The sequence below is a fragment of the Elephas maximus genome, chromosome X (assembly GCF_024166365.1).
Source record: "Elephas maximus indicus isolate mEleMax1 chromosome X, mEleMax1 primary haplotype, whole genome shotgun sequence".
Lineage (NCBI taxonomy): Eukaryota > Metazoa > Chordata > Mammalia > Proboscidea > Elephantidae > Elephas > Elephas maximus.
Window position 1 is genome coordinate 586,825 of NC_064846.1, and position 13,970 is coordinate 600,794.

The following is a 13,970-nucleotide window of genomic DNA, read 5'->3' on the forward strand; positions in this document are numbered from 1 at the left end:
CCTTTGTCTGAGGTATTGCCTGGGGCAGCATCTGAGTCATCACCTGGCAAGGCATCTGGGTCATTGCCTGGGGCATCACCTGAGGCAGATGGCTTACAAGACATTGCTGAATATTCTCAAAACACATCCCCATCACCCATTTTGCTTCTAGACCTATAACTAAAGTCCCAGTGACCCTCAAAAGGTGAACTACAAAGTGTGATCCAAGAGGAGGTACACCTACATTCCAAAAGAACTGCTTGGCTTTTGTAACATGCAGAAACAGAAATCTGGGGAATATGTGTGGAAATGGATATTAAGGGTGTAGGGTAATGGTGCAAGGAACATAAAGTTGGATCAGTCTGAGTTTACTGATAGGGGCCCACTAACCACCAGTTCTTCATTCAACGTTTTGGCTCAAGAGGTTAAGAAAACAGCTAATAGTTTATTTGGTTGGCTCGCTGAAGCATGGATTATGCGGTGGCATACACTAAATCAAGTTGAAGTGCCAGACCTGCTCTGGTATATTGTAGAAGAAGTATCCAAAGGCTTAGGGAAATCAGCATGTTAGAGTGGATTTATTGGGTTAGACCCAAAGACCCACACGTGGAGTGCCCAGAGGACACACCTTCTGCCAAAATGGTGAGGAACAAATTTGTGAAGGTAGCCACAGGATCTCTGAAGACTGCTGTGATTGCTGTTTTATGTAAGTCAGATTTGACAGTGGGAGCTGCCCTAACAGATTTGACACCTAGCTACAATGGGGCTGATTGGACCCCGTGGTGGTAGGGGCCAAGTGGCGGCACTCAATTGAAAAAGACAAGGTGGATCTGGTTACCATAATGGGCAGTGGAGTCAAAGCAGTAATGAGAATAGTCTGACTCATATAGACTTATGGCATTGGCTACTTAGTCATGGTGTCCCTAGGAGTGAAATAGATGGGAAATCTACTAAATATTTACTTGATCTGTAGAGGTAGAAGAATCCTAGGTCAAGTGAACAGCAGTCTAATTCGAATCACCAGAATAGAAAGTCACCACCTGTCAATCAATTCCCAGGCTTGAGCCAGTTTACAGACCCACAACCCCTTGAATGAAGGGGAGACTGGGTCCCCTTGGGGAAGGAACCCACTGCAGGGCCAAAAATGTATACTGTTAATCTTTCCCCCAGCTTTCCCCAAAGGGATCTATGGCCTTTTATGAGAGTGATGGTTCATTGGAGAAAAGGGAATAATCAGAATTTTCAAGGATTACTGAATACTGGCTCTGAACTGGTGTTAATTCCAGGAGACCCAAAACGTCACTGTGGCCCACTAGACAGAGTGGGGGCATATGGAGGTCAGGTTATTAATGGAGGCTTAGCTCAGCTTCATCTCACGGTGAGTCCAGTGGGTCCCAGAACCCACCCTGTAGTGATTTCCCCAGTCCCAGAATGCATAGTTGGAATATATATACCCACCAACTGGCAGAATCCACACATTGGATCCCTGACAAGTGGAGCAAGGGCTGTTATGGTAGGAAAATCCAAGTGGAAGCCATGAGAACTGCCCCTAACTAGGAAAATAGTAAACCAAAACCAATACTGCATTCCTGAAGGGATTGCAGAGATTACTGCCACCATCAAGGACTTGAAAGATGCAGGGGTGGTGATTCCCACCACATCCCCATTCAAGTCACCTATGTGGCCTGTGAAAAAAAGACAGACGGATCTTGGAGAAAGACGGTAAGTGGATTATTGGAAACTTAACCGGGTGGTGACTCCAATTGCAGTTGCTGTTCCAGATGTGGTTTCATTGCTTGAGCAAATTAATATATCTCCTGCTACCCAGTATGCAGCTATTGATCTGCCTTTTTCTCCGTACCTGTTTCAAAGGACCACCAGAAGCAGCTTGCCTTCAGCTGGCAAGGTCAGCAATACACTTTCAGTGTCCTACCTCAGCGGTATATCAACTCTCCAGCCCTATCTCATAATTTAGTCCACAGGGACCTTGATCGCCTTTCACTTCCACAAGAACGTCACATTGGTCCATTACACTGATGACATTATGCTGACTGGACCTAGTAAGAAAGAAGTGTCAGTGACTCTGGACTTATTGGTAAAACTTTCAGGTGCCTTCCACCTCAGCGAGATTTCTAGGGGTCTAGTGGCGTGGGGCATGTCCAGATATTCCTTCTACAGTGAAGGATAAGTATCTGGCCCCTCCCACAACTGAAAAGCAGGCACAATGCCTGGTGGGTCTCTTTGGATTTTGGAGGCAATGTATCCCTCATTTGGGTGTGCTACTCTGGCCTATTTATCAAGTAACTTGAAAAGCTGCTAGTTTTGAGTGGGCCTAGACCAAGATAAGGCTCTGCAACAGGTTCAGGCTGCTGTGCAAGAACTCTGTAACTTAGGCCGTATGATCCAGCTGATCCAATGGTGCTTGAAATGTCAGTGGCAGCTGGAGATTCTGTTTGGAGTATTTGGCAGGCCCCTATTGGTAAATCACAGTGCAGACCCTTAGGGTTTCGGAGCGAAACCCTGCCATCATCGACATAACTGCTCTCCTTTTGAGAAACAGCTTTTGGCTTATTACTGGGCCTTAGTGGAGACTGAACTGAACACTTAACCATGGGCCACTAAGTCACCATGAGGCATGTGCTGTCCATCATGTTGTTTGACACACAGAGTCATAAAATCGGACATGCACAGCAGCGCTCCATCATTAAATGGAAGTGCTATATATGAGATCAGGCCCAAGCAGGACCTGAAGGCACAAGTAAATTGCATGAGGAAGAGGCTCAAATGCTCATGGTCTCCACTCCTGTCACATTACTTTCCATCTCCCAGTCTGCGCTTATGGCCTCATTGGGAGTTCCCTATGATCAGTTGACTGAGGAAGAGAAAACTCGTGCCTGGTTTACACATGGTTGTGCGTGATATGCAGGCACCACTTGAAAGCGAACAGCAGCAGCACTACAGCCCCTTTCTGGGACCTCCCTGAAGGACAGTGGTGAAAGGAAATCCTTCCAATGCGCAGAACTTCGAGCACTGCACCTGGTTGTTCACTTTGCTTGGAAAGAGAGGTGGCCAGATGTATGATTGTATACTGATTCATGGGCTGTGGCCAATGGTTTGGCTGGATGGTCAGGGACTTGGAAGGAACATGATTGGAAAATTGGCAGCAAGGAGGTATGGGGAAGAGGTATGTGGATAGACCTCTTTGAATGGGCCAAAGGAGTGAAGTTATTTGTGTCTCATATGAATGCTCACCAAAGGGTGACTTCAGCAGAGGAAGATTTTAACAATCAAGTGGACAGGATGACATGTTCTGTGGAAACCAGTCATCCCCTTTCCCCAGCCATACCCATTATTGCCCAATGGGCTTATGAAAAAGTGGGCATGGTGGCAAGGATGGAGGTTATGCGTGGGCTCAGCAACATAGACTTGCACTCACCAAAGCCGACTTGGCTACAGCCACTGCTGAGCGCCTTACCTGCCAGCAGCAGAGACCAACACTGAGTCCTTCATATGGCACTATTCTTCGAGGTGATCAGCAAGCAACCTGGTGGCAGGGTGATTACATTAGACTGCTTCCATTCAATTGCCTCCCCTGTGTGCAGCGCTTCTGCCAAAACTACCATCCATGGATTTACAGAATACCTTGTCTACTGTCACGGCATCCCACACAGGACCACCTCAGATCAAGAGACTCACATCACAGCAAATGAAGTCCAGCAATGGGCTCATGCTCAATGGAATTCACTGGTCCAGTGGCCTTTTAAAGACACAATTACAGCGCCAGCTAGGTGGCAATACCTTGCAGGGTTGGAGAAATGTTCTCCAGGAGGCTGTATATGCTCTAAACCAGTGTTAAATATATGGTGCTGTTTCTCCCATAGCCAGGGTCATGGGTCCAGGAATCAAGGGGTGGAAATGGGAGTGGCACCATCCACTATTACCCCTAGTGACTCACTCACGTAATTTTTGCTTCCTGTCCCCTCAACCGCATGTTCTGCGGGTCTGGAGGTCTTAGCTCCAAAGGCAGGAACGCTCCCACCTGGAGTTACAACACTGATCCCATTGAACTGGGAGTTAAGAAGGCCACCCGGCCGCTATGGGCTCTTCACGCCTCTGCATAAACAGGCAAAGAGGGGGGATACCGTATTGGCTGGTGTGATTGATCCTGATTATCAAGAGGAAATGGGATTGATATTATGTAATGCAGGTAAAGAACAGTATGCCTGGAATACGGGAGATCCGTTAGGGCGTCTCTTAGCGCTACCATGCCCTGTAACTAAAGTCAATGGAAAACTACAACAACCCAATTCCAACGTGACTGCTAATGGCCCAGAGCCTTCAGGAATGAAGGTTTGGGTCACCGCACCAGGCAAAGAGCCACAACCAGCTGATGTGTTTGCTGAGGATAAAGGGACTTCGGAATGGGTGGTGGAAGAAAGTAGTTCTAAATACCAACTACAAGCGCGTGACCAGTTGCAGAAACGAGAACTGTAATTGTTATATTTCTTCCTTGTAGGTGTGCATCAAATATTTTTGTTTTCTTCACTTATAAAATATAAGATGTAAACAGAGCTAGTGCATTTTCAGTTGTACGTGTGTTAGTTGTATCATGCTAGGTGCAAGTATGACTTTATAATTGCCTTTATTTAGAGGTTGCATATGGTTTAGGGAGATATGTACAGGTGCCAAGTTGGCAAGGGGTGGACTGTGATGGTTAAGATTCTGTGCCACTTTGGCGGACACATGATTCTCAGTGGTTTGGCAGTTATGAAGTAGTTGGCAGCTATGTAATGATGTAATAACCTCCATAATGATATCCGATATAACATAATCACCTCCATGATGAGACCTGCTATGAGCAGTCAGTCAGTTGAAAGGGAGTTTCATTGAGGGTGTGGCCTGCATCCAAAATACGTGAAGTTTCTGGGAAAGCCCATGGGCTTTTGCTTGCTCTAGATCCTGCATCTGGCTCCTGTTCATCTGACCTCCAGACCTTGAGATTTGAGCTAGCAGCTTACCTGCCAATCTTGTGATTCATCCACCTCTGCAGCCTGTGAGCCGTCGGCCTGCCAGCTTACCTGCCGATCTTGGGACTTTTAGCCTCCACAGCCTGCGAGTCAGCAGCCTTCCTGCTTACCTGTCAATCTTGGGTTCGTCAGCCCCTGCAGCTACATGAGTCAGGAGACGCCTCCAGCCTGGCCCACGGACTTGGGGCTTTCTAGCCTCTATAACCACATAAGCCATTTCCTTGATATAAATCCCTCCCTTTCTCTCTCTCTCTCTCTCTATGTATATATACACGCACATGCTTCACTGGATTTTCTTTCCTAGAGAACCCAGGCTAAGACAAAGATTACGCAAGAGAAATCATTTGTAGCCTGCAAAGGCTAAAAATTTCTAGCTGGCTCTTTACAGAAAAAGTTTGCAGACCAGCGGCCTAGTCTAATGGCAGTACAGATTCCCAGACACTTAATGGTAATCTTACGTACCAGAACCCTTCGGTTCCAGAGCATGCCTAATCTATTACTTTCAGTCTTAATCATCTTCCTCCACAGTAGAGGCTCACAAAAGTTTTTATGTCTTGGTAATACTCACATATGTTCTTTCTTATGCAATATTTTTCATTATAGGAGTATTGCTTGATGGAGGCAAAGGGGAGCCCCCACACCCATTGAGGAGCACAACTTCACTGCCACCGTTTCCAATAGTTTACAATATTTTGAATGCTAATTTCTACTTTTCAATGAATATTTAAATAATAAGGATCTTTCCCCCGGTCTTCACATTTAAAATCACACTAATCACATCCTTTAGAAAAATATTTATCTTTGATAGTGTTAGGAATCAGTATTAACTTTGATATTGAGGTGCTATGTAGCAAGTGAACTCCGAAATGATGGAACCAGGCCTTGGACCAGCTATCCGTGGCACTAAGATTCTGAGAGAGATCCATTAATGAGCCAACGGAAAACAAGGCGCTTCAGTGTTTCCTTCCAATCATGCTTGCATACCCCATACTGGGCTCTCTGGGAATCCCCTCCCACCCCCACCCCCACCCCCACCCCCACCCCCACCCCCAGCCCCAACGCCCTGCCACAAGGAGTTTAGACCAGAGGCCCAAGGCGGCTTTTCCTTAAGCCGCAATCCAAATGATCTCAGCGGTCACCCTCCGTAACTCCTTGGCATTCCTGTCATAAGAGAGTAGGGCGGCCGACCAGGTCTGCAGTCCCGGGTCGAGGAGCGTACCAGAAAAAGCCAAAGAACAAAGAAGCGTGTACTGTGACAACATTTGCAATAAATTGGACTAGGAGTCTAGAGGTCAGTAGACCCCTTCCTGGCAGCCAAATGAGAGCAGAGGAATGGTGGCTGGATCCGTCTCAAATGGGCTGCTCCTGGATTTCCTGACCTGCTAGGCCCACACTGAAGTAGAAATGAAAACCAACCGGTTGCCATTGAAGTCGACTCTGACTCATGACAGCTCCACGTGTCAGAGTAAAAGTGTGCTCCATAGGGTTTTCAAGGCCTGATATTTTGGAAGTAGATTTCCAGGCCTTTCTTCTGAGGTGCCTCTAGGTGGACTTGAACCTCCAACCTTTCAGTTAGCAGTGGGGCATGGTAACCTATTCGCCCCACCTAGGGACTCCAGAAACAGAAAAGAGTACCCTAAAAGTCGCACCCATTTTGAGCCGCTTAACTCAGCATCGCAACCCTCCCCCATCCCCGCCCCCCTCAAAACAAACACAGGAAAATCCACCCCCAAGCTGTGCCCTTAAATCTCACCCTAAAAGCTTAGTAGTGTATACAACTCCAGCCTAAAGGATCCATTTCCCCAAAGTTGAGTGTTTAAGGATGAGGCTTATTTTGAGGAGCTCTTACTACTACCCTAAAACTGTAAAAAAGAAAAAAGAAGAAAGGAAAAGGAAAGGAAGAAAGAGGAGGAAGGAAGGAAGGAAGGGAGGGAGGGAGGGAAGGAAGGAAGGAAGGAAAGGAAGGAAGGAAGGAAGGAAGGAAAGAAACGAAATGGTGAACAACGATACTGCCTCGCATGTACATAATCACAAAATACCAAAGAGACACGCTCTGATTTTACGCGTTTGAATGAAAAACTGCAGAAAGATCCCTATTACAAATAAAAGTTGTAATCTAGATTACACACAGCTATCGGAAGACTAGAGGAAACCGTGGTGGCGTAGTGGTTAAGAGCTACGACTGCTAACCAAAAGGTCAGCAGTTCCAACCCGCCAGGCGCTCCTTGGAAACTCTATGGGGGCAGTTCTACTCTGTCCTCCAGGGTCGCTCTGAGTCGGAACTGGCTCGACAGCAACAGGTTTGGTTTGGTTTGGTTTTTGGTATCAGAATAGAACCAAAACTGTGAACCCCAATGCCTTGGAACTATTGCACTGGACACACGTGCGCCGCAGCTATCAGAATAAGGACTGCGTGGCAAATCAGCTCCGCAGGTTCATTTCCCGGCATCGCGCACGTGCTAGATACGCTGTACGTTTCAAATGCACAAGTATCTATCGGAGCTGAAAGAGAAGTTATCTAGCTCTGCTTTTTGCCTCCTGACAAGTAGGTAAGATATTCACATTATACAGATGAGTCAAATCTAAACCACCAGTTAGGAGTATTAGAATAACTCTATCAATCATGGATTTAGGGCTGTTAACAACCACCCAGCTGTAAGGAATAAAATTATTCCCAGGAACATGTACGGGGCGGATGAAACGCAGGAGAAATTGGTGATCACCAAGACATAGAAATCAGCTGAGAGGTGAGGCCAGAGTCAGGATAAAATCACATAGCTTAAGAATTTAAGCAGAGCTATCCCGGTGGCCTAGTGGCTAAGTGCTAGGGCTGCTAACCAAAGGGTCAGCAGTTGGAATCTGCCAGGCGCTCCTTGGAAACTCTATGGGGCAGTTCTACTCTGTCCTATAGGGTCGCTGTGAGTCAGAATTGACTCGACGGCAGTGGGTTTGGGTTGTTGTTGTTGTTGTTGGTTATCCCAGTGGCGTAGTGGTTAAGAGCTAGGGCTGCTAACCTTAATTAAGGTCGGCAGTTCGAATCCACCAGGGACTCCTTGGAAACCCTACGGGGCAGTTCTACTCTGTCCTATAGGGTCGCTACGAGTCGGAATCGACAGGACGGCAACGGGTTTTGGTTTTATGCAAAAGAAAATCCTCAGTATAAAATAAAGATGGGGCTGGGTTGGGGGGAGGAAAAAGAGGAGGGGAATAAAAGAGTGTAGTGGGTTGAATGGTGCTCCCCCTCTCCACCCACAAAAAAAAAAAAAAAGAGGGCGGGGAGAGAGAGAGAGAGAATTATGTCCAGCCCGGAACCTGTGACAGTGGCCCTACTTGGGAAAAGGGTCTTTGCAGATGTAGCTAAGTGAAGGATCCTGAGGTGAGATCGCTTTGGATTATCCTGGTGGGCCCAAAATTCAGTGAGATTTGTCCTTCTAAGAGGAGGAGAAGACACAGAGAGAAGGGGTGAAGGCACACAGAGGAGAGAGGAGGCTGCCATGGGAAGACACAGGCAGAGAAGATTGGAATGATGTGTCTAAAAGCCAAGGAACGCCTGGAACCACCAGAACATGGAAGAGGCAAGGAAGCATTCTCCCCTAGGGCCTTGAATCTGGACTTCTGGCCTCGAGAACTGTGAGGGAATAACAGTTCCTTAGAAGCTACCGGGTTTGTGGTCACTTGTTCGGGTAGCCCTAGGCAACTACTAGGGAGATTCTCATCTCTGTGTTGCCGTCTTGGGGAAGAGAATCGGGCCCCTAGCCCGAGTCTATCATCACGTGTTTCCTCCTACTCTCCGAAGCCACCCAGACATGCCTCAGAAGAAAGGCCTGGCGATCTGCTTCTGAAAGGTCACGCCTGGAAAACCCTATGCAGGGAGTGCAGTGCTACTCTGCACACACCGGGTCCCCATGACTCAGAACCCAGCCACGGCAACTGGTGTTTTTTTTTTTTTTAATTATTATGGAAACAAGCACTTGGGACACAGCTAATCTTCAGTAAACTAAATTCTGATTCCCATGGTGACCACAGCAATAACACAAAACAGTACGATGAGGAAAAACGTCTTTTATTTCTCCCCAGATGCAAAGGTGGATGCGTGAGGTTTGCTAACAGGAAAAGAGTCACTTGGTTAATGGGACTGATCAGATCCCCTGTCCCGAGGGGGAGATGGTTTCTTGCAGGACGAGGTGCAGGAGGTGGTTCTGCTCGGCACTCAGCAGCGGCCACATCTCCACCTGCAGCGACTTGATGGCTTCGGTGTCCTTTTCGTGGGTCGCCATGACCAAGGACTGGAGCAGCAGGAAGAGCTCCTCGGGAAGCTGGCCGCTGCTCTCCTGCCCGTGGCTGTCGAAAGCCTCCCAGGAGTACTTCTCCAAGGTCTGGGCGTGCTCCGGCAGCAGCTTGGCGGGCGGTGGCTGCAGGAGGAGCAGCAGCAGCACGCGGGACACTTCGCAGCGGACCAGCACGTCTGAGAAGGCGCCCAGAGCGGCGGGAGAAGGCGCCGCAGAGCCGGCGCTAGCAGGGAGCGGCACCGGCAGGACCAGGGCCGTGTCGGGTCCCGGCGGGGGCCCGGGCGGCTGCGGCCCCTGTAGCTGTAGCTGTAGCGACGACGACGACAACGACGACGACGACGACGGCGGCGGCGGCGGAGGCGGCGGCGGCTGCACCGGGTGGGTGCCGTGCTCCCGCGCCAGGCGCTGCATGCGCGTGAAGACCGCCAAGGCCGCGTTGTAGTCCCGCGCCAGCAGCTGGCAGGAGGCGGCGTCGCCGAGCGCTTGCAGCGCGGCCAGGGGCAGCTGGGGCAGCTGCAGCTGGGCGGCCCGCTGGAAGTGGCCGGCGGCGGCGGCCGGCTGGCCCAGGTCGCGCAGGGCGGCGGCCAGCTCGAGGCAGAGCGCGGCGGCGGCGGCCGGCTGGCCCAGCTCGAGGTGCAGGCGCACGGCGGCGCCCAAGGCGCTGGCGGCGGCCTGCAGCGGCTCCCCGTAGGCGGCGGGGCAGACCAGGCGCTGGCGCGCGTCACGCTCCTGCCGCAGGAAGAGGCGCGCGGCCTCGGTGAGCGCCAGCGCCTCGCCGGGCCCGTGGAAGAGCGCCTGCTGGCAGCGGGCCACCGCCAGCTGGCACCAGGCGGCGTAGGGCAGGCACTCCTGGGCGCGCAGCTCGCGGCCCAGCTGCCCGAACTGCTCCCCGGCCTCGGCCACGTTCGGCTTCCGCAGGAACCGCTTCTTCAGCTTGTTCGACACCAGCCGGTACCGGGCCAGGAAGTCCCCGGCCTCGGGCCCCGGGCCCGCACCGCCGCCCAAACCGGCGCCGGCAGCCGCCATCTTCGCCGCCTCAGCGCTTCCGGGCGCGCAGACGTAAGCGGCGAACGTGACGGCGGCCGCAGCGGGCGGGCACGGCGGCCGCGACGTGACCGGCGTCACGCTGCGGCAGCCGCGGCCGCGCCCCCGCGGGGCGCCCCCCGCCCTCCCCTTGGCCGAGGTGACAGGCACATCGAGCTTTGGGAGTCGGGGCCTGGCCGGACGCTGGCCGCGTATGCAAAAATGGAGGGCGGGAGGGGCCTGGCCGGGCTAGGGCTGCTGCTAGGTTAGGACGGCTTGTTTACCCGCGTTGCCAGAGGTGCTCTAAACCTGTTAAAAGCAAACAAACAGCCACAACAACAACAACAGCAACAAAAAGCAAAAGAAAAACCACCAAACCCATTGCCATTGAGTTGATTCTGACTCTAAGCGACCCTATAGGACCGAGCGGAACTGCCCCCTAGGGTTTCCAGGGGGCGGCTGGTGGATTCCAACTGCTGACCTTTTCGGCTAGCAGTCCGGCTGCTAACCACTAGGCCGCCAGGGTTTCCCTAAACCCGTTAAAAAAAAAAAAAAGGCGTCTCAAAATTTACGGACTCCGACTAAAGTGGTCCTGCACGACCACCGTTCCTTTTTGGTGCCTCTCTTTACTGTTTTCCGCCTGCCTCCTCATCGTCGCCCCTGCCCCCTTGAAGTCCCTGTCCACCGCTGTGTCCCCCTTGCCACCCCGCCCCTGTGGCCCTTAGGCTTGCCTCCTCTGCATAAAGCCTTGGGCGCCACAGCCACGGTCTTCGGCTCCATCGCAGCTGGCACCCCCACCTTGGGGGCTTCACCCTGCCAGGGGGCCCCCAGACCTTGACCTCCTCAGAGGCCGTGGGGGGAGGGGGGGGAGTCTTCTGCACCCCCCGCGCCCTCTCCCCGCACCGTCGCCAGGAGAGACTGCTCCTCCTCCGTCTCTGAAGCCCGGGAGTCAAGCCCCGGCCCAGACCACCACCACTCTCACCCCACCCCCCCCACCCCCCCCACCCCTCCAGCCATGTCCCTCTGGGATTCTCCACGTGCAGGCCTCAGGGCCACCGGCCGGCCACAGAGGGACTCACGCACACCCAGGGTTTCTGAAAACACTTTAATAGAACTGATACGGAGGCTGCCCGAGGCCGAAGGGAAGGCAGGCCGCCGGGTGCCTCCCCGGCTGGGGGCTGGGAGCGCGTCTGGCACGGGCCCTGGGACCCTCACTAGCGGGCCGGGGCCACCTGGGAGATGGTCGTAGTCAGGAAGAAGCCACTGAGCAGAGCGTTGTTGTGCACGGCCATATCCACGAGCTCCGGGGTGACGAGCCTCCTGCCGCTGTTCTGGGCCTCGTTGCCCGCCAGCTCCAGGATCTTGGCCGTCAGGCACTTGAGGATGGCCGCCAGGAACACGGGCGCCGACGAACTCAGGCGCTGGGCGTAGTGGCCCTCCCGGAGCAGATGCGCCACGTGGCTGGCGGAGAAGATCAGCTCGGTGCGAGAGCGGGTCCGCCTCTGGCGACGGGAGGACCCTCCACCTCCCCCTCCACCTCCACCACCTCCACCACCACCACCACCACCACCACGACGGCTCCGTTTCCCGGCCATGCGGCTCGGTTCGCTGCGACTTCTCCGGCGCGCCTGGTCCAACCGTCCAGCTGCTGCGGCCTCCACCGGCCTCTCACAACCGACGCTTCGACGCAGGCACCCCGCTGTCTCCTAGCGCCCGCCGACCGGCCCCTCACTGGTCAGAGGGGCAGCCTTTGTGAGACACGTGGCCTGCGTGACGTCACTGGCTTCCTTCCACCTGGGCCCGGAAGGGCCACTGTCAATCGCTGACACGGCCTGGGGGCGGGGGCGGGGGTGGGGGTGGGGGGGGACTCCGCTTTGCTGCTCGACTTCAACGTGGCCCGCAAGACCGTGTGCAGTACCAGCCCGCGTGTCGTGCAACCAGCGCCACTTCCTAACGCCAGAACGTTTTTATCACCCTCTGTACATTAATTGGCGACCCGATTATTTTCTGCTTTGAATGTTTTGTTGACACCGTGTGTTGTCCTTAATGGAAGCATGCTGAATCATTGTGTCTGAATTTTTGGTTAAAAAAAAAAAAAGTTGCCGTGGAGTCCATCCTGACTTACAGTGACCCTATAGGACAGAGTAGAACTGCTCCATAGGGTTGCCAGAGAGCGGCTGGTGGATTCCAACTGCCGACCTTAAGGTTAGCAGCTGTAGCCTCTTAACCACTGCGCCATTAGGGCTCAGAATTTTTGGTAGGTAGTATGGATTTTTTTTTCCTTGCCCCCTCCCACAAGCCTACCCTGTGTTTAGTGGTACATATGAAGTACCACTAATTATACCCTAGAGTCCCCACTGGGTTCTCTTGGTACATAATGTGTAACGAATAAAAATTTCCAAAATGTCTATTTTTCCTACCACAAATAGACACCTCAATACCCTGTAAAAAGCAGTAATTTGAGGCGCATGCCCGTTTCTTCAGTTTCAGTCATAAAGGCCCCTGCCTTGCAGCAGGAAGCACTTGTCAGTGGTACAGGAGCTTCACAATAAACCCCCGAGGCTGAAAAAATTCATGGTCGCTGTATGTACTGCCTGGGACAAAATGCTCGATTAAGCAGTCACTCCGGCATTCTCCCCTCCAGCCAGGCCCTGGCAGCCCCTAATCTGCTTTCCTTCTCTATGCTTTGTCTGTTACGGGCATTTCATATCAATGGAACCATACAATAGATGGCTTTTTATGCCTGGATTCTTTCACTCAGCATTAGGTTTCCCAGGTTCATCCACGCCCTAGCATGTATCATCGGTGCTTCATTTCCTTTTTATGGCTGCATAATAGTCCACCCTATGGGGAAACCCAGTTTTGTTTTTGTTTTTTTTGTTTATCCATTCATCCCTGGTTGGACAATTGGGCGTGCCCTTTCCACCTTTAGGCCATGGGGAATAGTGCTGCTGTAAACATGCATGTTTAAAAAAAAATTTTTTTTTTTTAAACATGCATGGACAAACTTTTGTTGGAATACCTGGTTTCAAGTGTATTTCTGGGACTCATACCTAGGAGTAGAATTGCTGGGTCACATGTGTGGTAACTCTATGTTTAACTTTTTGAGGAACTGCCAAACTTTTCCACAGCAGCTGCACTGGCAGTCCTTCCTAACCCTTTCGAAATCTAACAGTGGCAATTGAGGGCATCTATTCACCAAAAAAGGAGCCCTGATGGCTCCGTGGTAATGTGCTGGGCTGCTAACCAAAAGAACCCCTCCAGAGAAACATGTGGCAGTCTGCTTCGGTAAAGATCACAGCCTTGGAAACCCTATGGGGCAGTTCTACTCTGTCCTGTAGGGCTGCTATGAGTCAGAATTGACTCAGCAGCAGTGGGTTTGGGTTTTTTTTTTGTTTGTTTATTCACCAAAACATCGGGGTTTCAAACTATCAGCTGCTCCCCCGGAGAAAAATGTGGCAGTCCGCCTCCGTAAAGATTTACAGCCTTGCAAACTCTATGTGGCAAATCTACTGTCCTATAGGGTCGCTGTGAGTTGAAACTGACTCTGTGGCAACGGGTTTGGTTTTATGCACAAGGAGCCCTGGTGGTGCAGTGGTTAAGAGCTCAGCTGCTAACCAAAAGGTCGGAGGTTCCAGTGGGAGATGGGAGA

General features: G+C 51.8%; 2 protein-coding genes across 2 annotated transcripts; both read right to left on the minus strand.

Annotated features, from left to right (window-relative positions):
- Positions 1-9,041: 9,041 nt before the first annotated feature.
- LOC126069611 (40-kDa huntingtin-associated protein) lies at positions 9,042-10,341 on the minus strand. The gene has a single exon (XM_049873169.1). It carries the CDS (start codon positions 10,319-10,321, stop codon positions 9,146-9,148), a length of 1,176 nt encoding a protein of 391 aa, XP_049729126.1. The 5' UTR covers positions 10,322-10,341; the 3' UTR covers positions 9,042-9,145.
- Positions 10,342-11,391: 1,050 nt separating this feature from the next.
- On the minus strand, positions 11,392-12,788 carry LOC126069478 (histone H2A-Bbd type 2/3-like). The gene is made up of 3 exons (XM_049872908.1): positions 12,760-12,788; positions 12,051-12,268; positions 11,392-11,864 (listed from the first exon to the last, which is right to left on the minus strand). The coding sequence occupies exons 1-3, from the start codon at positions 12,786-12,788 to the stop codon at positions 11,533-11,535; spliced, it is 579 nt and encodes a 192-aa protein (XP_049728865.1). The 3' UTR covers positions 11,392-11,532.
- Between the last annotated feature and the right edge of the window lie 1,182 nt (positions 12,789-13,970).

Bases quoted from the DNA above. Each gene is read 5' to 3' on its own strand.
- LOC126069478 (XM_049872908.1), bottom strand. From the start codon at position 12,788: ATGCGCCTCAAATTACTGCTTTTTACAGG. The intron at 12,269-12,759 runs GTATTGAGGTGT...TTCTGGCGTTAG, and splicing joins AAATTACTGCTTTTTACAGG to GAAGTGGCGCTGGTTGCACG. The intron at 11,865-12,050 runs GTGAGGGGCCGG...GTGGTGGTGGAG, and splicing joins AAAGGCTGCCCCTCTGACCA to GTGGTGGAGGTGGAGGGGGA.
- LOC126069611 (XM_049873169.1), bottom strand. From the start codon at position 10,321: ATGGCGGCTGCCGGCGCCGGTTTGGGCGGCGGTGCGGGCCCGGGGCCC.